Source organism: Patiria miniata, unplaced genomic scaffold, assembly GCF_015706575.1.
Source record: "Patiria miniata isolate m_02_andy unplaced genomic scaffold, ASM1570657v1 HiC_scaffold_5, whole genome shotgun sequence".
Lineage (NCBI taxonomy): Eukaryota > Metazoa > Echinodermata > Asteroidea > Valvatida > Asterinidae > Patiria > Patiria miniata.
In genome coordinates, this window is record NW_024037072.1 from 23,190,192 (window position 1) to 23,213,283 (window position 23,092).

At 40.4% G+C, this 23,092-nt stretch overlaps 1 protein-coding gene across 4 annotated transcripts in view; it reads left to right on the plus strand.

Annotated features, from left to right (window-relative positions):
- Positions 1-23,092, plus strand: part of LOC119741650 (dynein heavy chain 6, axonemal-like) — a 126,775-nt gene that overhangs the window by 38,109 nt on the left and 65,574 nt on the right. For 3 of the 4 annotated variants that reach the window (XM_038217483.1, XM_038217484.1, XM_038217485.1), the window contains 21 exons: positions 539-619; positions 756-914; positions 1,966-2,087; positions 2,565-2,736; positions 3,335-3,439; positions 4,052-4,170; positions 4,796-4,870; positions 5,630-5,701; positions 9,499-9,583; positions 9,914-10,164; positions 11,060-11,345; positions 12,349-12,494; positions 13,369-13,437; positions 14,521-14,707; positions 15,098-15,177; positions 15,825-15,996; positions 17,581-17,808; positions 18,943-19,185; positions 20,250-20,600; positions 21,453-21,515; positions 22,720-22,912. In XM_038217483.1, coding sequence (XP_038073411.1) covers positions 539-619; positions 756-914; positions 1,966-2,087; positions 2,565-2,736; positions 3,335-3,439; positions 4,052-4,170; positions 4,796-4,870; positions 5,630-5,701; positions 9,499-9,583; positions 9,914-10,164; positions 11,060-11,345; positions 12,349-12,494; positions 13,369-13,437; positions 14,521-14,707; positions 15,098-15,177; positions 15,825-15,996; positions 17,581-17,808; positions 18,943-19,185; positions 20,250-20,600; positions 21,453-21,515; positions 22,720-22,912 — 3,259 coding nt within the window. The remainder of the gene's footprint in view (positions 1-538; positions 620-755; positions 915-1,965; positions 2,088-2,564; positions 2,737-3,334; positions 3,440-4,051; positions 4,171-4,795; positions 4,871-5,629; positions 5,702-9,498; positions 9,584-9,913; positions 10,165-11,059; positions 11,346-12,348; positions 12,495-13,368; positions 13,438-14,520; positions 14,708-15,097; positions 15,178-15,824; positions 15,997-17,580; positions 17,809-18,942; positions 19,186-20,249; positions 20,601-21,452; positions 21,516-22,719; positions 22,913-23,092) is intronic. The other variant, XM_038217486.1, reaches the window with a different exon arrangement.

Sequence of the window (23,092 nt, forward strand, 5' to 3'; positions counted from 1 at the left end):
GAATGTGTCCAGCCCTCCCCTCCCCCCCCCCCAACTCTTTTTTTATTTTATGGAGGCGAGGCTGGGTTTCTGGTGCACGGAAAGCCGAGTGCACTTTTTTCGCCACTGCAACGGGCAAACAAAACCCTGGTTACGCACCTGTATGACATCATTAACACTGTACTGTCCTAAACCATCCTGCACTACCCAGCATTGCCTAAACCATGCCCTGCACCATATTGTTTCACTGATTCATTAGGTACTAAAAGGAACAATGTAATACAATGTTGTTTAAATGCTAATGGGTTAACTTTTCAGGAATTTGAGCAATTCAAAAGGTGCAGAAATTTTGTTCCATAAAAAAAACAAGCGGTTCCCAGATTCAGTAAAATGGTTTTCAACTGATGCATGAATATTTTAAGAACAAAATAATTTGTCAGATTTTACACCAATCCTTCCAATCTCAAATCCTTAACAAATCTCAAATCCTTCTCTACAATTATGAAGAGTAGTTCAGAGGGTTTTTTAACAGTAAAATATTGTGTCTTCTTCGTTTCAGTTATTTCAATACAAGGACAAAATCAATGATATCTCCACACAGGCAAGCAACGAAGCAACTCTGGAAATTATGCTGAACAAGGTAAGCAAAAGCAAAATAATATTTGCTGAGCACATAACATTTGCTCTGCGATATTTTCTGCTAAATAAGTGCTAAAGCAGCATCATCAATTTCTTTTCGGATGAAGTGAAATTCTTTTCCCCCTCCCTTTTTGCAGGTGATTGACCTGTGGCAGGGTACCGATTTCCGACTGATCCCCCACAGCAACAGGGACTTTATGATCATCGCCGGAGCGGACGACATTACTCAGCAGCTGGAGGAGAGCCAGGTCACCATAGCAACCATCCGGGGCTCCCGATTTGTCGCTCCAATTAAAGTATGATAATTTACTTGCCTTTTTTGTCCCACTGTGAATGACAGAGTACCAATAAAATTGGAGCTTCCGCCTTTCATAACTAACATTATTTTTAATAAGGAATGTTGGCATAAGTGTTTTTCTTGTCTATTCAGTGTTTTTCTTGTCTATTCCTGAAATGTAGCATGCCGTCTCACCTTCTAACCTTCTAGAATGCATGCTTATTATCAAGTCTTTACTAGTCATACACAAGTCATTGAAGTCAATGGTCCAGTGGTTAGGGTGTTTGACTCATGTATGAAGTGCGTGGGTTCGAACCCCTGCCAGGAACATGGTGTTTGTGCCCTTGGGCAAGACACTTAACTACAATTGCCTCTCTCCACCCAGGAGTATAAATGGGTACCTGTGAGGGTCGAGGACCGATTGAGCGCTGATATCGGCTGCCGCGTGGTCCAATGGCCTGATGAACGGGGTAATAATTGTAAAGCGCTTTGAGATTGTTGATACGATGGAAAGTGCTATATAAGCACAATTATTAATTATTATTATTACCAACTATTGAAATGCACTGTGACAAAGCATTCCTTTGTCCATCACTTGTTGCTTCCGATCAGATTTGTTGCACAATTTTTTTTTGATGGGGGGATCGAGTACAGTGAGATATACATTCAATTTTGAATTTTTGCCCATCAGCAACGTAATTTCATAAACACTGTATACTCAGTTCTGTCCAAAGCTTTGAGAGAAAAATTACAAGCTTGCTTGGATGGGACTTGAACCAACGACCCATAACCTATTAATGCAGAAGTCTTACCAATTGACCATTGTGTTTGCTGAGTCATACAATTGTACTAATAAATAAGCAGGAGGCCGTGGGTTCGAGTCCCACCCCAGTAGGCTTGTGATACTTGTCTTGCAAGCCTACAGACAGCAGTGAATATACAGTTCTTATGAAATAATGTCCGTGAAGGGCAAATCCAATATTGAGTTTGTAGTATAGATTCATGATTGACTCGATTACAACTCCAGGACTCATTGATATTCCTTCACTGGTTATTCTACATGTATCTAGGCTCTAGTTGAAGAGTGGGATCGTAAGCTGAATGTCTTCTCCCGTACCTTGGACGAGTGGATGAACTGCCAGCGCAACTGGCTCTACCTGGAGCAGATCTTCTTGGCCCCTGATATTCAGAGGTCAGTTTTATCCAAGTAGTCCCTGTACCACCCCAAAACGTGCTTGCTTGTTAGGGCCTATCTCAATTCAAATCCGGGACGAGTTCCGGACAAGTTGCGGGTACAGTCTTTCACTTTGTCGGAAAGAAGCTCTGCATTTGTCCAGGACAAAGGCGGAAGTGTTCCAGGGAAATTGTCACTAGCAACTACTTGACTCACCAATACTGCTAATTTCAGAATCCTGCAACAGAACTCATCCTGGATATGAATTGAGACGGGAACTTTACCCCCTGTGCTGCCCAAAACTTCCCCAGCACTGTGTAGTTTAATAGTTTCAACGAAGCTGAATAGCCTGCCTAACAAATTGTCCATTTTCTCTTGCTTGTCAGCAAAGCTGTAATCAATTCATTACTGGTGCAAGTGAGTTATGGGTCACATTGCAACTCCAAATTTAAAAGATTCAGGTGAAAATGTTGAACTTTTTGTATGATTTTGCAGGCAGTTACCCAGTGAGGCTAAGTTGTTTGCAGCGGTGGATAAGTCTTGGAAGGATATCATGCGACGGACTGAGGACCGGCCCAATGCGCTGAGGGCTGCCGTAGCACCAGGCGTGCTGGAGATACTGCAGACTAACAACTCCAACTTGGAGAAGATTCACAAGTGTCTAGAGGTAAGTACAACCCTCAAGGTTTTTTATTTTGGGTGGTGCCCTTCGCCGATGTATTTTATAAACACTGTATTGACAATAGGGTGTTAGTCGTAGGGCTTGTGAGAGAAAAATTTCATGAGCTTATTCAGGTGGGACTCGAACCCACGACCTCCTGCTTACTAGTGCAGACGTAACACTTGATCACCAAGCTTGCCGGGGTCTGCTGGCCGGTTTGAGTAGATGTAGCAGCATGCATCGTAACCATTAAAAAAGAAGCCTCTGGTATTGATGGAAACCATCACGAATCTCAATATGTTGGACAACCCTTAATTTATAGAATGACCCATATTGACTGGCTTATCACAAAGATACTTCTCCTCTGCTATTAAAGATAGAGACAGATGGAAACAAAGTGACTGTCGGCAGCATCCTTCACTGATGATAACCAAGTCTTTCTTGTCCCTCACTGTGAGATGGATCTGAGCCAGACACTGAGAGCAAGTCTGCGCCATTTAGGTCAACCAGAGTTGCTCCTCATACTATTATTAGTTATGGCTCAACTGTGGAATGCCGGTCTGAATCAGTTGTAAGACCTACATTTTTTTGTTTCTCCTTTCAGGACTATCTAGAGACCAAGCGCCTGGTCTTCCCTCGTTTCTACTTCCTGAGTAACGATGAGCTGTTGGACATTCTAGCACAGAGCAAGAACCCCGATGCTGTGCAGGTCAGTGTGGATCATTGGCAAGACTAGGCTTGCCTGGTTAAGCTGGGTCTGAAAGTCTCAGTATAAGAATGTCTTTGTATCAAGTGAGTCAGCCATTAAGTTGTCAGGGAGTGACTCAGTCAGTCAGTCAGTCAGTGTGTGACTCAGTCAGAGGACAATAGGCTGACCCTTTAGGTCCAGCAAAAATCTACATTTGTGCAAAAAAAGGCCAAAAAAATGAAGAATTTTGGCTCCCAAACTTTGAGAAAGTACCAGGCATGCTGCGAAATAAAATTATCACCAAATTATCATTTATTAATATTTTATATCCGGTGTTGAAACAAAGGATTCCTCAAAAGCAAGGTAACGGTAGCTTGCAAGCATTAAATAAAAACCTATGGAGAGAAGAGGGTGAAGAAATTATCAGTTTGAGAGGTGGGAGAAAACTCCTGATTCATATTTTGGGGAACCCACTGAATCAGGTAGTAACTGAAAACCCAAACAACATGTTGGCCTGTGTGGACTCGAACCTAGGCCAAAGAGAGGAAAGGCACAGTAAGTACAACTGTGCTAATTTGACTTCCCAAAACCAGTAAGAAAAAAAGCTTATTTTCTTAACGTTTTGTTTTCTAGCCCCATTTGGTGAAGTGCTTTGGTAACATCAAGAGTCTAGAGATAGTGAAGGAACCCAAGCTGCCTCCCACTGTCAGGACCATGGTGTCTGCTGAGGGGGAGGTCATACTCATGCCAAAGTAAGTCTGGAATAGTGGTGTACATTCGTGGGTAGTATGGGAACCGGGTACCCTATTGAAGTAAAACATCTTTGATTGAGCTTACGAGTTAGCATATTTATAACGAAGCATGAAACTGTCGGCTAGTCTGGCAAATTTCTTACAAAATCAGTTGTTGAATTTCCGTCCCCACCCCAATGGCTGTAAGTTGGCCAAAAAAAAATAGGCTGTTTAGGGTTAAACGGGGACTAAATATTCTCCACATATTGACTGGCAGTGAGGACACTAGTGAATTCCATGCACCCCTCAAGGTTATGAAGGGAGTATAGGTGTTCACTAGTGACCCAATAATGCCGGTCAATATGTGTTTTATACAGACCCAATCCATCAAGCCACCATGTTCTTGTTATCATTAGCTTTGATAACTTCAGCATGCACTAGCTGTAACTAGTCCAAAAATTGTTGGGTACAGTACACTACACTCAAGGAAATTGATGTGCACCTCTAGTTCATGCAGAAATGTTATGCAAAGTCATGCACAAGCCTGTTTTAGTAAGTGCCAAGTGATCGTGGTTTTATAGCCAACCATATATGAAAAGGTGGGCTGTAACTTATGAACCATTTTTGGCATTATTTCCATCGCCAGGAATGTGCGAGCCCGTGGTCCGGTGGAGCAGTGGCTCGGCAGCGTGGAGTCAGCAATGTTTGACACGGTCAAAAGGTGAGTTAAAACCATCATTAACTTAAACTCTTGAAGCGACTCTTCAAGTGTATGATCCCAAAAATGTGAGCTGTAACCACTTGCAATGGCCATGCTGACTCGAGGTGTGAGCAGTCTGAATCAAGTCTTTATTTTGATGATTCCTTAAAGTAAAAACTGTCCAAAACAAATTCTGCTGAATTGTGCACTTGCAAATAGTTATAAAAACTGTCGAGTTCATTTTGCATCATGATACCAAATTTAAAGTGTTTTGCAACATACAGTGAAATCTTCATAAGTCAAGCCTCAAGGGAACAGGTTCAAAATCTGGCTTAAGCAGAGTTTTGAGTTAAGTAGGGTTGTATATCATTGTTATACTACTGAAGGCAATGGATTCATTGTTTGACTTAACAGTTGTTTTGTGTTATCAGACTTTGACTTATCGAGATTTCACTGTACATTGCAAATTGAAACTGGCAATATCAATGTGGAGTATAATCTTAGATCTGATTTATGTCCCCAAATAAATCCAACTGGTCTTTAAAAGTGAACTTAACTTATGGGTAGAGTTTTGTAAAATTTTTGCCTAATAATTCAGGACAAAATAATAATATTATTGTTTGCACCTACTGTATAACTCTTATGGAAAAAAAAATAATACCATTGTGACTTTTTTTTCTTCAAGGCAGGACTTTTTAAGCAAAGAAAGAAAAGGTGATCTGACGAAAAACGCAAGATTTGTTAATGGCTTGTTTGTTCTGTCATGTGTGTATAAAACAGATGTATGAAATTCTCAATGATGGATCGACGTCTGCAATCTGCATGGGCGGACTCCAGCACCTATTCTTTCGAGTCTGTGGTTAAACTTTCTTTGTCAAAAAAAACGTGTTTATTTGTAAATTGTCTGTCCGTATTGGTGTGTTGGTGTTTATATTGTTTTGGTGTTTGTATCGGGTTTGTTAATCCTTATATTTGACTGTTACCCACCCCCCAAAAAATGAGTTTTCATTCATCACTATTCATAAGTCTTGAGTCTGACATGTCTTTCGATTCGAGACTAGAATTGATTTTTTGTTTTTGCATAATAAAGTTGATACAAATCACCAAAAGACGGCATCTTGACATTGATTTCACCTCAACCTGTAAAACAGTACTATACCATTTACTTCATCAACAATCAACCAAATTAATCATGTTTCCTCCTTGAAATTGAAACCTTTGATTACGTAAAAAAAAAATATGAAAGTTCTTTTAACAGCCATTGAAATATGCAAGTAGACTCATTTTGGTGTGCGGTGGGATACACTATCTGGTGGAGTTTATGTCTCGTCTATTGACTGTTGGATTTATTGCCTATTAACTGTTGGACTTTCTGCATTTAATAGCATGGCTAGCAGCATGCGGCATGAAGGCACTTAAACCTTCTTTATTTTTGCAGGCTTCTGAAAAGACGCTGTTTCTTTCTTTGTGTCTTTTGTAAGGGAATGCTATTAAAGCTGCATGCAAAATGCAATTAATTCTTTTTTGTTCTCATCAAACAGTTTAATTTTGATTAAACTCTGTTCTCTGCTCTGCATAAATCCCTCGCTGATACATTTAACAGGCTAGTTCATACAATTACTTACATTTGAAATTATTGGCTTTTTTCCTATTTAACTGACTTTGGGTAATTATTCCTTACATCAGTTCTCTCGTTTGCATATTTCCCTTTCCAAAGTTCTGAGCTAGGGCAAAAAAAAAAATTCATTTTTTTTGTGTGTGTGGGGGGGGGGGGTGGGGAAGGGACTGGACTGACCTCAATTCTCACACATATAGTTAATACTCGCATTCAGGGTGAGTAAAAAAAAAACGAAACCTTAATGTCGGGACCATTTTTTTAAGTGAAGTTCTGCATGTAGCACTTTCAAAATCTAGGATATGAAAGCCCAATAAGCCATTTGCGAGTTAAATTTGAATAAAATCTGGAACACTGACTTAATTCAGTGCTTTGCACGTTTTAAGTTTGCATTCTCCCGGCCAAAGAGATTGTTACTATATCACGTGATTCGGGGCAAGCCTTACGCTAGCAACCCCCAGCTCCGGCATGGTCTGGTGTCTTTGTGCCATTCTCACCCATTGTGAACAATGTATTGGTGCTGAGCGTCTCTTACGTAACTATGCAAGAGCTTGTCCCGAATCATGTGATTAGCAACAGTGTCTTTGATCTGGAGAATTCAAAGTTAAAATGTGCCACAGCATTCTGAGCAAGTCAGTGTACCAGATGTTTTTCAAATGTAGATCCCAAAGGGTATAGGTTACTCGCAAATGGCTTATTCATAAGCTTTCGTTTAGTACAAGAATCATTCAAATCACTTATGTACTTTTCAAGTTACAGAGTTTTAAACACAGCCACCATTTTAAGGTTCTGTCCACGGATCACAAAAAAGTTCAGTGTTCTCTCAGCAACAGGAAAACATATCACATAAGAATGTGTGTGAATTGTCTTCGTTTTGCTGAAAGAACACACCTTTTATGTGATCCATGGACAGAAATTTAAAACGGTGGTTGCGTTTAAACTTCGTAACTTGAAAAGTACCTGAGTGATTTGAATGATTCTTGTACTAAAAGAAAGCTTATGAATTGGGCTTTCATATCCTAGATTTTGAAGTGCTACATGCAGAACTTCACTAAAACAATGATCCCGACATTTGGGTTTCGTTTTTTGTTTACTCACCCTGTACACTCTCAAATGTTGGCAGGGAAGTGAATGTACACATTTGGACCGGTGATTTTGCCGCTTTTATGTTGGTCTGTGTTGTCTGTGCTTCTCTGTACCACAAAGGCTTACTAACCCACTTTTGTCTTCAAGGGAAGAAGATCCATTAATCAAAGTTAATCACTCATTTAGCAGAACATGTAAACAAAAAATAGACCATTATTCCATTTTCATTTTGAAAGTTACACATCAGTGCTGTAGTTGAGACCAGACCCCAGACCTGTAGAGACCTCATTGTGTGTAGTTATTTAAATATTCATAGACAAAACGAGTCTAAATTTAAACCTTTAGAGTGTCATTTCTTTCTTTTTTTTAAAAGAAGCTTATTGACTGTTTGGAGTTAGCATTTCACTCCCTTTTCTCAATTTTTGTGCAGATAATGTAAACATGAATATTTTTATCCGTGGTATTTTAATAATCAATTCTTCATTTAACAGCGGGACCAGAACAATTGTAGATGCGATCGATCTGCCTAAAACCTTCTTATGTTATTAAATTCTCAGAAAATATCTATGAAGTTTTTTTTTTCTTCAAAATTTAGATCATAACATTGGATAGAAGGTCATTGAAAATTAAAACCAGTTCCCGGAAACAGCTGTGCCAACTTTGTTGCAGGCATAAAAAAGTATCCGGAAACATGAGAATTTGCACCTTAAGAAGGTTTTCCACAAATCGCAGAATTGGAAATTAACATACTGTTTACTTTAACAATCTAGTATTTTTGCATATACTTCAGGAATTATCCTTATAAAATACAGATGGTTCCATCGAGTAAAGTAATTTCTGGCCAAAATTTACGGGGCATATTACAAATAGATATAGAATGGACAAATTGAAAAGCTTAAAGCAGAATTTATGTGCCTCTAACATTGTAACAGCATTGCTTATTTACTGCAACCACTCATGCAAGTTCTAACTCTTGAAAAGAAATCCACTGACAATTCATTCATGCATTGCATTTTAGAAAACAACCATATCCATTATAACAAACAAAAGAGCCCACTTAATTTGGTTTGCATCATTTCTGTTAATGCATTACCAAATATTGAAATTTGAACCAAAATATTAGAGAAATGTAGCAACAGATTTTCATGAAAGCATGTGCATGCTAATTATTATTAGTTTTTTTGTAGGAAAGTTTGCATGCCTGTTTTATGATAAATACTCCTTTCAAATTTAAAAACAAATAGAAACAAGTTGTCATTTTCACAGAAGAGTGTTGAGTCCTTCAAAGGCTTCAGACCAGAACCACATTAATGATTTCCTCTTCAAAAAGTTAATTTTTTTGCACATAAATGAGAATTATTCCCTTGAGAACACTACTGTGTGTGACAAAATATCGGAACTTTAAAATTTGTGGGGCCGTAACTGGTCTGAATCCTGCTAGCAAAATTCTTCCGGAGCTATTTTCATGATGCATATTGTTCAGGAACCATTTACTACGGCATATCTAACCTAACTATGACTACATAATTCATCTAATATTAGTATCAGATTTGGACACACAACATGTAAAAGAGGATCAGTTTTGAAAAACTCTGGTACGGTGACCGCCATGTAGAATCTACCAGAATGGAGAGATTGTGCATGACCTATTGTTATCAAGTCGCTTTGTGGAGATATTGCAAAAGTCTTTTACTTAGCATGGAAACTTCTTTTGCAAAGATATTATTTGCTTGGCCAAAAAAAAAAAAAACGGTTAAAACCAGCAAATGTCTGGTAATGCATGTTGCGTGTAACTGATTCTAAGCTGCTCAAAAATTGGGCCTTATTTCTGTACTAAGCAAACTTAGGTGCTCTTACGCGCTCATTAATCTATGAAAGAGTTATATTATTTTTAGTGAGCCATTTTGACATCTTCTTATCAAGCATAAAATTGTTTTTGTCATATTAGAAATTTCAAAGAGTGTGTCCATCGATGGGGACGTAATCTTCAGGACTGGGTCTTGAGTCATCCCGGCCAAGTGGTGCTTACTGTGGTAAGAAAGTAGTCAACATTTACACGTGGGCAGAAAATTGTGCGGTATTATGTTAATTTATGCACATTATTGAAAGATTTACAGGTCCAAATCATGGCCAGCTCTATAACATTGTAACTATTAGCCAGACTGCAGATTTAATTAGCAGTATTTTGAAAAATTGCCTAGGTTTCTTGCCACGGTAGTTTAGCACTCAACTGTGTGAAATGTTTGCGCACCGTGTGAACGTGCCCATTGAAACCAGTGCATTATTTTTTTCCCTCCGCCAAATCTAAATAGGCCCTCAATCTGTCTTGAGTGTCAAATCTGTCCTATTTCTGTCCCCAACAGGTGCAGATTATGTTCAACCGTGACGTAGTGGCCAGTTTGGAATCCCCCGATCCCGGCTCGGCCCTGATAGACACCAGGGACAAGCTGGTCCTCCGCCTGAACACCTTAGCGGGCATGGTAACCAAGGCCTTGAGTTCCCACCAGCGCCACAGCGTGGAGGCTCTCATTACCATCGTGGTACACGCCAGGGATATCCTGAATCACATGATTGAGGCTAAAGTTCGTCGCAGTGACGACTTTGATTGGACCAGGTATGACCAGAGTTTGTCCAATGAACCAATGTTGTGTTTTTTATATGAAATCTGTGCACAAGTAATTTTTGGCCATGGCATGTGACTGCATTGGAAACCTTTGTGTACGACACACATTAAGCCTGATAGCTGCCGCTGGCCTAGTTGGTGCGTCCTCAAGCGATTAAATAGGAAAGGTCACGTAACCACACATAGGAAAACCTGAGTACTTTCTTGTTCATGCACAGTTCATGCACAGTACCATTCCTGAGGACGGACAGAGCACACTGTACAAAATGTTGAGATCAAAACTCAACCAACCGGTTCTTTTCAGAACCACACTTCTTCCAAGAAGAGATTTCTTTCCACATGGTGTTACCCGCAAACATTATAATTTATTTTTGCTTAACTAGAACTCCAGATACCTCAAAGTGTTTATTCATTCCTCTGAGGTTTGAAGTATCAGGATTTTACTGTATTTCAATATTCTTGCTGGACTCTGAAAAGGACTAAAACACTGCCCCATAAATATCGTCTCTCTGGAAATCAAGTACACATTGAAAAGGAGTTTCCATTTGTTCCAGTCAGGAAATACAAAGGTGATTTTGAGAAATAAACACCAAAAATCAGGGAATACTCAGAGAATTTGACAGAAAATGGAAATGAATTAAAATTCTTGTGTGCACAGGCCACCACTCTGTTGCATATGGTGAGGAAAAGATGGCTACAAGGAGGGAAGGGAAGCCCTCCCTTGTCAACAAGTTGCCTGAGTGTTATAACTATCTTAGTTGCTTTGCTGCAACCACCTCTTGATTTAAAAATATAAATGTCATGGAATTTCAGAAATTTCTCAATATCAGCAAAATTCAGGGAATTTGTTAAAGTGCTGGAAACGCTGTAATGTCCAATCCCATAGGCAACTGCGCTACGAATGGGACGAGCAACACAACACCTGTATGGTCCAACAAGCCAACGCCTCATTCCAGTACGGCTATGAGTACCTGGGATGCTCCAGTCGGCTGGTCATCACCCCCCTGACTGACCGATGCTATCTGACGCTGACTGGTGCCCTGTACCTACACTTGGGTGGTTCGCCTGCCGGGCCGGCCGGTACCGGCAAGACGGAGACGGTCAAGGACCTGGCTAAGGCCGTGGGGAAACAGTGTCTGGTGTTTAACTGCTCAGAGGGCCTAGACTACAAGGTAAATGTGAACCTGCCTCAATTGTTTACATGTACCTTAAAGATACAATTTTTTTAAGTTCACAACTAGTCTACATTTTGTATATATTATCCTGCAGTGATTGATCTGTCCTTCATTGTTGTGTGGTACACAAACACAAATGTGTTGTGAAGCCTCATAACAAACATGTAGATTAACCAAAACAACCAAAAATCCACTGAAATTGCTTTTGCACCCCTTCCCAAGAAACAAAAATACACTGCAGACTTTGTTTACAAGGTTAAAACATTTCTGTGTTTCTTATGTGTTCTGCATTAGTCATAGGTCACATTTTCAAGCAGTGTTTATTGGAAAGTATATTCAATTTGAAAAAAAAAAGCATTCACTTTGGTTTAATGGCTGAAGATATAGGGCCACGGTTTTTTCGTTTCACAGGATAATTTAACAGAATTAACCCTGTAAAGCCGGCAGATAGCTGGGCCGCTAATGCGTCCAGTATGCTGTGGTATGCTGTGGTATGCCGTGGAATGCAGTCTGTGGGCAGCTGCACTGCCGCTGCTATTGTGCAGTGCCACTACTGGACAAAGGCTGCGCATAAGCTGACACAGTGAGGAAGAGGCCGGCGGGCGGGCGGGCGGGCGGGCGGACGGGCGGGCGGGCGGCAAGGGGTTTACAGAATTCCCCATTTGATACAGAATTCAGCTTTTTGGGGAACTCTATAGTGTTGAATAAAAAATAGATACAAAACGTTGGAAATTAAATAATTTTTGTAAACATCTTCAATTTCAATCATTATATACAGCTTTTGGTAGCTTAAAAATTAATTTGTTTACAGACAAAAGTCACTTTCAGTAAAAAAAATTTTTTACTACATGACAACACATCGTGAATTGGGATTAGATATTCCTGCACAGTTTCATAATTGAATTACAACATAAAACATTTCCTGAAATGGAGTACAGACAGGTATAAATCAGTGGCCCAATAAAGATGACAGTCCAAGTGTTGGTTGTTTAATTTGCAGATGATGGGCAAGTTCTTCTCAGGCCAGGCTCAGTCAGGCAGCTGGTGTTGCTTTGATGAGTTCAATCGTATCGACCTAGAGGTGCTGTCTGTCATTGCTCAGCAGCTGCACAGCATCAAGACTGCTAAGGATCAGAATGCACTCAGGTAAAGGCAGGGCAGAATCAGACTTAAAGGGTAGATACAACATTTGCAAACATCAAAAAACGAAATGAACAAATTATCACGAAATATCTTACTTGATTGTTAGGGAATGACAGTCCAAAGCATCCTGTAAAATCGTGGTTCCTGGTATACTGACATTTCAAGAAAATCATGTTTTTACCAACGCTGGTCGGCCGACCAGCATTGGAGAACTGTTTTTTTTTTTTTAATTGCTCTTAATTTTTCCGCATTTTCTTTGCAATTGATTACACACCTGTGGAGGGGTACAAGCCTGCTGGACTGATTCTCTGACCTTACAATTCCCCAAAGTCAACAAACTGCTCTGTTTGACGTTAAGTGGGGTCAGTGAACCAGACAACAATAGCATGATTGGTTTTCTTGGTTTTTCCAGCATCTACAAGCCCAAAACGTGAAACAAGTCCGTTTTAACAATATTTGCAATAACATTCTAATCCCCCAAATCCATTTACTACTGAAAATTGCAGCAAGAGCAAATGTTGTACATTCCCTTTAACAACCATCCAACTTGATGTGAGGATTGGCAATGCCCTGGATATCTTTTGAAATCTGTTGGCCTTGAAAATGCTGTCTTCCCTCTAGTTTCATGGGCATTAAATTAGCCATGTCCGAATTTCATGGCTATGGCTTAAAATTACACACTTGCCTATGGCAGCGGCTGCAGCCACTTCCCATAGATGCGTGTGTATTTTCAAGCCGTAGCCAAGTGATTTGGACGCGGCTTAGTTTGCTTTTCAATTTTGCAAATTTCAAATTTACCCTGTAAAGAGATTTAGTTTTAATATACCAACAGAAGCAAATTGCTTTAAAGCTTCTCTCTCCTTTTGCATCTTTGTAGGTTTGTGTTTGAGGGTCGGGATATACGACTTAACAGCACATGTGGCGTGTTCATCACGATGAATCCTAGGTAAGTTTTGCTCCCTAGTTTGGTGTAAGTTTTGCTTTTTTTCATTGTAAGGTGGCCCGTTTTTTATCATATCTGATATGCGCAACGCATGCGAAAAAATTCCACTGTGAAGTGTGACGCTCAAGGCCATAAGGCGTCACTTCTTCAGTTGTTTGATTGATTAATATGGATGTCAAGTAAAGTCTGTCATGAGCCAATGTGGCCCATCAGGCCGGCGTTTATATCGGTTTCAGTGACATGAAACGACTGAGAATATTTTTATATCCAATGGATGGGATACTGGTCCATCGCAGGTTACTCCCCGGCTAATGCTGGTACCCATTTATACTCCTGGGTGGAGAGAGGCAAGTGGGGGTGAAGTGGCTTGCTCAAGGACACAACATAATTGCCAGTAGCTGGATTCGAACCCTTGACCCTCTGATCATGAGTCACGAATCCTAACCATTTACCACACTCACCCAAAAGTAAATGGATATTTAAATAAATGAATAAAAGATGTAACCTGTTGATGTCTAGTCTTTGCCTTGCTAGCATCAGGCAAACATTTGCATTCTTGAATAAGTGACTCGGGCTAAAATTTAGGTGGAATGGTTTCATGAATATTTGATATCATCAGATTTAATACCCAGAAAACTCTGCATCTTAGAAAGCATCTGTTTTACAATTAAACACGTTTGACCATTTTATGTAATACTGTCTGCTGTGCCATATTTGTACAGTCATTATTTCTCACTGAACAAGACATTTTATTGGTCAATCGATACAAACAAAGACAGCAACCATGTCAAAGTTCAATTGAACTCGAGTGTGATGTCTCTAGTGTTCTTCAGTGAACTAGTCACTGGCGTTTCAGCGACAACTATAAACAGTTTGTACGATGATCACGTTTCAAAGTTTTCAGACACATTGCGACCAACTATAAACCGTAACTTGTGCAGTGATCACTTTTCAACATTTTCATTCGCATGCGACCAACTGTAAACCAGCCTGATAATCTTACTTTTTGGGGTGACGTGTTCCATCCAATGGGGTGGTTATGTTTTCATCAAACTCATTTGCACTAAATTGTGTCTTGTACCCCAGCTATGCAGGTCGTGTGGAATTGCCAGACAACCTGAAATCCCTGTTCCGTCCCGTGTCCATGATGGTGCCAGACTACGCCCTGATCGCGGAGATCATGCTGTTCTCCGAGGGATTCACTTCAGCCAAATCCCTGTCCAATAAGATCGTCAATCTTTACCAGCTTGCTAGCAAGCAGCTGTCGCAACAGGTCAGTGTCTTAAGCCTAGTTTCCACGTAGATATTACCATTGGTGTGTTCTAACACCTGTTCTTCCCCCTGATCATACAATTGATTGCTTTGCTACCTCGTCACATCATTTCATTGAGCTGCTTAATACAAAACATGCTAAGCATAGATTATATATGCTGAGCAGAAACAGGTTATCAGTCAAAAATGTTACATGATTTGTGCTCCTCATGACTGGTTCTCATCAGCAGGTAAATTTTCTAAGCAATATTTTCTGCGTAGCAGTTCAATGTAATTGAGTCCTGGTCGTGAAAGATCCTGTATCCCTTACCCCAAACTCTCAGACAGTTTACAGATTATGCCCAGATTGGAAAACAAACAAATGTTGATATGTTATATTTCCACTCCTAAGGACCATTATGATTTTGGGATGCGTGCTATCAAGTCAGTCTTGGTCATGGCTGGACAGAAGAAACGACAAATGCAGTCGGAGTAAGTATATAACTTTTGAAAAAAAGTTGTTTTGATTTAGTTAGTTATTTAAATATCTGCTCTATTGGTTCACTCCAGTCATTGCTTTTACCCACATGCATATTCACCAGTATGACAGACTGAGTGATATATCACAATGAAGAGTCAGTTATTATTTGTTTTTACTACATATGAAGAAGAGCTATGAACAACTCCCCCCCCCCCCTTTTTTTTGGCCGTCTTACAGCCGGATTGGGAGGTGGTATTCCTGTACAGACATCCTTGCTTAGTACACATGCCAGGGTCTAGCTCAAATGAACAGCGTGTTCTGTAATTATGATTATTAACATTCCATTCTTCTTAATGTAAATGAGTGCACGTGAATGCTTTCCTATGCACAGTCAACAAAGGTTTTTAAGGTATCCTATATCAAAAATCTAACTTGAACCAATTTTTTTTTATTAAATTAATGTCAAAATGTCTGCAAGACATCAGTCTATAAGCACAAAAAGGCTATATGCCAAAAAACAAAAAAGTGATGCTATCAGAAACAGTATTTTTTTTGGGGGGGGGGGGGGCAAGGGGGGTAATTGTTTTAAATGAGCAGCATTTTGTAGGGTTAAAACTCATTTTGTTGCATCGGGTCACATTTTGCCTCTCGCTGATAGATTTCAGGGTGTAACCCTATCTGAGGAGCAAGAAGCCTTCATTCTCATCCATTCCTTGCGAGATGCCAACCTGCCCAAGTTCCTGGCAGAAGACGTGCCGTTGTTTGAGAGCATACTGGCCGACCTCTTCCCGGGTGTCAACCCACCGGCACCAGACTCGGGAGCTCTTGAGGTATATGAAGGGTTTCCTAGTAGAATTGTCTCTGGCTTTGGCTAGAGAGGTTGGGCTCAGACTCATCATAGGTCTGTGGTCTGCTACACAGCTATATTTGATTCATGGCCAAAGTTTGGAATGTTTACATTTTAATAGTTTAATCACGAGAGCCATTGTTGTAGTCAAGGTTCTCGTGGGTATACAAGTACATCAGTACCAGTCACAAGTGTAGTGGAACGCCGCTATAACGAACATCGCAGGATCCACAGAAATTGTTCTAAATAGCGATCATTTGGTACAGCGATTTTAAGCTGCTGGTGCTCCGATACTCATTTTTCAATAAATAGCGCCGTTCAGAACTTCATCCTGCATGCCCTGGTAATTACTGGAAGACGACTTTGAACACGTGCTGACTTTTGAATTATGTAATTACACAATTGTTTAGCTTACTACCTACATCAATGGGTGGCTTTCCCCTTCTATTCCTTGGGGAAATAATAGCCACTTGTCACTCTTCTGTTGACATTTTTCAACAGCAATGTTCGGTACATTTTGTACACAAAAAGCGGGAACCAAGGACAGTGTTTGGTATAGCAACGTCCCACTGTACATGGCAAGTCATTCACAAGTCCAGTCACAAGGAACAGAGGATGAGCAGTAACAGAAGAATGCCTTTGTCACAGATCCTTTGAGTAGCTTATGACTTGACTTATGACTGGATAACTTGTGATGGACTTAAGATGGACTTGTGATGGACTTGTGATGGACTTATGATGGACTTGTGATGGACTTGTGATGGACTTGTGATGAACTTATGATGGACTTATGATGATATTTGATCCATCACAAGTGGCTTGACTGAAACACTGATTAAAGCCGTTCTGGAGCCAGAGGTGAAGCTTAACCCAGGCATGAAGCCACGGTTTGGGAAATGGCCTGTGCCACTCTAAAATGTCCTCATGTGGGTGGGCAAACAATAGACCATTATCATGTTGCGGCGGTCTTGATTTTTTCCATTCATTTCAACGTAACCAAAGCGAGGCTGGAAGGAAAAATAGTCTGGTTCCTTTTTGCACAAAAACCATTATCATTCAGTACTATTATTGGATTCAGGGAACATGACTGAAATGGTGGCAGCATGATAAAGGTCTATTCTGATTTGTTTCTAACCTGGATTCATGATTCTGCTAACAAACCTCACCTTGACTTACAACTTTGGATGAGAGACCTAAATCAGTTTCACAAAGTTCTGGAATTCATCATAATATAAGTTACTATGGTTGAGTGGTTTAGACTAAGTGTGCGCGTAATAGTAAGCAGAAAGTCTTGGGCTTGAGTCCCAGTGGAGTAAGCTTGTAAAAAATTTCTTGCAAGCTTGTGAATTTTTCTTGCAAGCTTGTGAATTTTTTTTGCAAGCTTGTGAATTTTTCTTGCAAGCTTGTGAATTTTTCTTGCAAGCTTGTGAATTGTTCTTGCAAGCTTTCGAACAATACTGAAAACATAGTTGCAAAACCCAGAATGAAACGTTTACTTTCTCCCTTATGCGAAATTCCTAACATACAAGACTCAAAGTGAATAGCAATTTTGCATTAAAATCCCCAGAAAGCGATTTCCATGGCGATCCGAGACCTAGGACTCCAACACTGGCCCAACCAGATAGACCAGGTCAAGCAGCTGCACAGTCAGATCCTTGTGCGACACGGTGTCATGCTGGTCGGTCCGACAGGGGGTGGCAAGACAGCCGTCCGTACCATCCTGCAGAGGGCCTTAGTCCTGCTACCCACGATACACATGGGGGAGCATGAGATGCAGACCGGCTTGCAAGTCATGGTATGTAGTGCAGTTTCTGACGCCTGTTTCAGAGTAGGGTTCCAGAGTCTAGCGAAGCCAAAAATTATCAGAAACGACTTATGTCATCAACCCAAATAGACCATGGATTCACATTGGCAAACTTTTTTGTGTAATATGTTTTCTATGACTTGTACATGGAGGTATTTCAAATGACTGTAGCAGGTGATCTCTCATTGACTTGCCCTATAGTCACCCCTGAAAATTGTTTTAAATGTTGAGCGTAAGTCAGATAAAAGGTACAATTGGGTTCGGTGTGACTCTGGAATGCCAGTCTTAAACAGATATGAGGTGATTTTCAGTAAAATTTTTATAATATTTATTCCTTAATACAGACTTGTTTTCCTTTTTTTTTGGAGCGAGTGGAAATTGTGTGTGTGTGGGGGGGGGGGGGTTGTTTACTAATTAAGAGTCTAGATATTTCATTGTGAAATACACCACGAGTGTTGAAAATTCATTAGGTATACAAAATATACATCCCTGCATTTCCATAAAAAAAATTACATTTTTTTTTTGTATGTTACCCCAAAATGCATTACATGTATGTTAAGGCTGTTGGAAGACAAAGGAAGTAGATTAAAATGGGGACGTTAAATAAAACCAGCATATATACCTTAAGATAAATGAACTAAAACAATGAATCAGCACGTTTGACTGAAAAAAGCTAAAACAATGAAATCAGTGCGTTTGAAAGTTTGACTGCTAAAGAATGTACCAAATGGGATATTTCAGAAATCTCAGACCCTACTTTTTAACAATTAGAGTAATGTAACAATGCAACTTTTCCGGGTACTGGCAGTTAAAAATATGCCATTTATTGAAGCCAGTTAACAACCATATCTCAAGCTGAAAAAAAATTTTTAATGAAATTTTGGAATACAGCAACATGCGAACTTACATAATTGGATTAAAGTTTGGGATTTACATTGGATTCTTGTTTATGATTGACATGGGATTCATGTTTTGGATCGACCTAGTATTGACATTTGAGATTAACCAAGATCATTACAGCATCTCCATTTACTCAAAACTATGGCCATCAAGCTTAACTATTTGAATGTTGTGCTCGTTATTCTAATTTTAAATATAATCCTCCCCCTTCCTCTCATCCTCCAGAAAACCTACGGCAAGAAAGGCCGGGTGGAAACATTCGTCATCAACCCCAAGTGTGTCAAGATGGGAGAGCTGTACGGCCAGACCAACCCCAACACCTTAGAGTGGACGGATGGCCTGCTGGCATCGGCTGTCCGTCGGTTTGCTAAGGAAGCCTCCGAGCTTACCCACGGTGGAGGGGAGGAGGGAGACAGATCCACCACCGTGGGGAGTGTCACACCCAGGGGAGACAGGCCCACGTCTCAGGTAGGCTAGTATCAAACGTCCTCCAGAAAATAACACTGTTATATTTGTTTTACATTACTTCATACATCAGCAGTTGTCAGTTTTTAATTTCAGGAGTCTGTAAAAAGAAAAAGTAAGGAACCTCCCCCCCCCCCAGTGAAATAAAACTGAATGTGTGTGCATGGGTTTGTTTCTGCATTCAATAGGGGAACAATAGAGGACAAAAGGGGTCCCCAATTCCCAAGATGTCCCCAATTTGGATTCGTGTACAAAAAATATGGGAGGTAGATGTACAAACAAAAGAGGGACAATAGGGGGTCCTCGATTGCAGGCAAATACAGGGTGAGTTAAAAAAAAAAAAAAAATGTCGGGACCATTGTTTTAGTGAAGTTCTGCATGTAGCACTTTCAAAATCTAGGATATGAAAGCCCAATTCATAAGCTTTCTTTTAGCACAAGAATCATTCAAATCACTCATGCACTTTTCAAGTTACAGAGTTTTAAACACAACCGCTGTTGTAAAGTTCTGTCCACGGATCACAAAAAAAATCAGTGTTCTTTCAGCAAAACAAAAACAAATCACATAAGAATGTGTGTGAATTCTTTTTGTTTTGCTGAAAGAACGCACACCTTTTTGTGTGATCAGTGGACAGAACTATAAAACGGTGGTTGTGTTTAAAACTCTGTAACTTGAAAAGTACATGAGTGAATTGAATGATTCTTGTACTAAAAGAAAGCTAATGAATTGGGCTTTCATATCCGAGATTTTGAAAGTGCTACATGCAGAACTTGACTAAAATAATGGTCCCAACATTTTTTTTTTCATTTTTTTTACTCACCCTGTACACACTTGGGTGTGTGCGCCCGAGCAAGTGAGCGTGCACACTCCCCATGTGATAGTTCCACAATTGCATGTGCAGTTGACTATCATACGGGTAGCCGTGTTAAAATATTGGCTGGAACATGACTGCGAATTGACCAGTTAGAAATCAGTTCTCACTCATGAATATATATGAGGTAGATTAGGGTTTTTTTTAAAATTTGGATCACAAATTCTAGACCACTTGTGTTGCGCTTTGCCTTTAGTTGACCACCCCGCGGACCCCCCAGTCCACGGCCGCAGACTCCCACCATCCACATGACAGCGGCCTGGCCGACGAACACAAACTCTTGGAAGACAGGAGCAGTGCCAGCGACAGAACCCAAGCCAATCACGGTGACGAGATCCCCCAGGACTGGCAGTGGCTAATCCTGGACGGGCCCGTGGACACTCTGTGGGTGGAGAACCTCAACACCGTGTTGGATGACAGTAAGCTGCTCTGTCTGGCTAACGGGGAGAGGGTGGGACTCACCCCAGGAATGAGACTGCTGTTTGAGGTGGATAACTTGTCGCAAGCCAGCCCAGCTACTATCAGTAGATGCGCCATGGTGTACTTGGTGAGTGGCATTTTTAGATGTGGACAGCAGCTCAACAAATAGTCGTGTCTCTTTGTTAGTTAGTTAGTAACAAACATTCCAGTGACAGCCTTGCATGGGCATATATCAACTCGTCCCTCAGGCCCTGGCCCTCTTTTGTGTCACTTTAATAGGTCTCCACCGACCGCCTACCGATTTAATTCAATCCTGATTTTTTTACTGAAAACACTACTTCCAGATATTACGTGGCATAATCATATTACATTAGGCCAAAAAAAAAAAGTGTCCGGTTTCTGGTATGCGCGCGCGTCGCCGTAGCCATGTGCGTCGGCAAAATGAAAAAGTTTTTTTTTCAATGAAAGATGATGTCTCAAAACCGCCAAACTCACTGGTTTGACTGGAATCCTGCTGCTGCACAATTTTAACGTGTTTTTAGATTGGGTTATGGTCGAGAATAAGCTTTATGTGGCCTCTCTGGACTCCCATATATTTGCACTAAGTTTAGTCGGGCACCATTTGCAGTCATCAGCCGACATTTGAAGCAAAAAAATAAGGTAAAAAAAAAACTAAACGTGTCGCCGCACCACTTTTTGGGCAAGCTCCATACCAGAAACCGGAGACTTTTTTTTTTTGGCCTTGGCTCATCTAGCTCCCAGACCCATTTCTTTGAAACTCAACGGTACCTGAGTCTGGAGTGCTGAATGGTAACACGTAGCAACCGATGAAAACTGATGTGCAAATGAATAGATGTTTTCATCGGATGACGTAATCCCGCCTGTGCCTTTAGAAACAGAATGGAAGAAGTCGCATGTCTCGTGTTGAGAACCCGCCATGAATATTTGTGGTTTTTTCTTTCTTTCTTTTTTTGGGCAGGATCCAGTGGATCTAGGCTGGAGGCCGTATGTAAGGACCTGGCTGTCTAAGTTACCCAGAGATGTAAGTTCAAACTGTTGGAAATGCCTTCACTACTTTAAAGGAATATACAACATTTGCAAACATTGGAAAACAAAACTACCAAATTTTTACGAAATACCTTAATAGGATGTTGGTAAATGAAAGTCTAAAGCATCCTGTAAAATTATGGCACCTGGTGTGAAGTCATTTTCAAGAAAAGTGGTATTTTGTATAAATTTCCAACGGTGGTCGGCCGACCACCGTTGGAAAAACCTAACTATTTTTCAACTACTGCTCCAAATTTACCTCTTTTTTAGTCCAAATTTTGTTTGCTACTGGTTACATGTTCATGAACGGGTGCGGGCCAGCTAGACTGGTTTCCCTACCTTACAATTTTCGGGCATCAATAAATTGATTCATTTCATCTTTAGTGGAGTCAGGGAACCAGACTACTTGAACATTTTTGTTTTTCTTGGTTTTTCCAGCATTTTCGAACACAAAACTTCAAATTTGTCTGTGTAACAGTATTTGATCTATTATACTAACCCCTCAAATAGTTCATTTCTGAAAATTACAGCAAAAGCCAATAATGTACATTCCCTTTAATAGCATTTAGAAGTAAACAAAGCACTCGAGGGGTGTACGAACACATAATGTTTCAAGTTGAAGTTGGCAGCGTTACTTCAGTGTTCACAGACACTCTTAAAATCAAAGAAAACCATTTGTCCAGTCATGGTAAATTCAGGGAATTGGACAAAGACCAAGAAGGGAAAGGTTTTTGCCGGCTTGGTGGGCGTCTGGTGTCATGCATCCAAATTGTGTCCATTTTGACTGACTGGCTATGGTGGCTTTTTAGTGTTTATGCAGTGGGAATATTACACACCTCTCCAGGCAATAACAATTGGCTGTGCTATATGTAACCACCTTCTGACTTCCCAGCAACCTCGTTAAAGTGAAAATATTTCTCATGTAATTTCGGAAATATTTCAGGGAAATATCAGGAAAAAACTCAGAATTTTGTATTTATAATGTGCTTGGAACCCTGTTACTTATCTCAAATTTTCGGCCAATGTGACTTTACACTGATGTAAAGTGGATATATCACATTTTGCCTGAAAACAGCAACGAACAAAATATAAAAACAAGTTTGGAAAATATTAAACCACTCCCCCTTTCAAAATAAATATAATGCTATTTTGCATACCAAATAATTCAGTTCCAACGTTCCACTATACTTTTGATGTAGATTCCGGAGAGTGGCAAACGGCACCTCCACGAGCTGTTTGAGAAGAGCCTGGACAAGGGTCTGGAGTTTACTAGTTGCTACACCGCCTATCAGATAGTGGCAGCCACCGACATGAGCATAGTGGCCATGCTGTGCCATCTCCTACATGCATTCCTGGAGTTCCTGGGCAAAAATGGAGGCTACGGTAGCCCAGGTGAATGGCGGGGGACCAAGGGCCTAATTTTATGGAGGCGCTACGCAGAAAATATTGAAATTGGTCATTCCATAAATCTGGGGTCTAAAAGTGTGACATATCTTGTGTCTTCGTTACACTGACCTGTGTAATTTGCCATGCGAGTATCATTGAAATTGACTTCAAACTATTTTTTATTTG